This window comes from Oryx dammah, unplaced genomic scaffold (genome assembly GCF_014754425.2).
Source record: "Oryx dammah isolate SB20612 unplaced genomic scaffold, SCBI_Odam_1.1 HiC_scaffold_21, whole genome shotgun sequence".
NCBI classification, from domain to species: domain Eukaryota; kingdom Metazoa; phylum Chordata; class Mammalia; order Artiodactyla; family Bovidae; genus Oryx; species Oryx dammah.
In genome coordinates, this window is record NW_024070205.1 from 13,541,684 (window position 1) to 13,541,946 (window position 263).

At 67.3% G+C, this 263-nt stretch overlaps 1 protein-coding gene across 1 annotated transcript in view; it reads right to left on the reverse strand.

Annotated features, from left to right (window-relative positions):
* Nucleotides 1–263, reverse strand: part of PRG4 (proteoglycan 4) — a 19,361-nt gene that overhangs the window by 5,068 nt on the left and 14,030 nt on the right. Inside the window, exon 7 of the mRNA XM_040263788.1 lies at nt 1–257. This exon is cut by the window's left edge and continues 971 nt beyond it. Coding sequence (XP_040119722.1) covers nt 1–257 — 257 coding nt within the window. The remainder of the gene's footprint in view (nt 258–263) is intronic.

Sequence of the window (263 nt, forward strand, 5' to 3'; positions counted from 1 at the left end):
GGAGCAGGCTCCTTGGGTTTAGCAGGAGCAGGCTCCTTGGGTTTAGCGGGAGCTGGCTCCTTGGGGGTGGTGGGAACAGGCTCCTTGGGGGCGGTAGTGGGAGCAGGCTCCTTGGGGGCAGTAGTGGGTGCAGGCTCCTTGGGGGTGGTGGGAGCAGGCTCCTTGGGGCTGATGGAGGCAGGTTCCTTGGGGCTGGTGGGAGCAGGCTCCTTGGGGCTGGTGGGAGCAGGCTCCTTGGGGCTGGTGGGAGCAGGCTCCTTGGG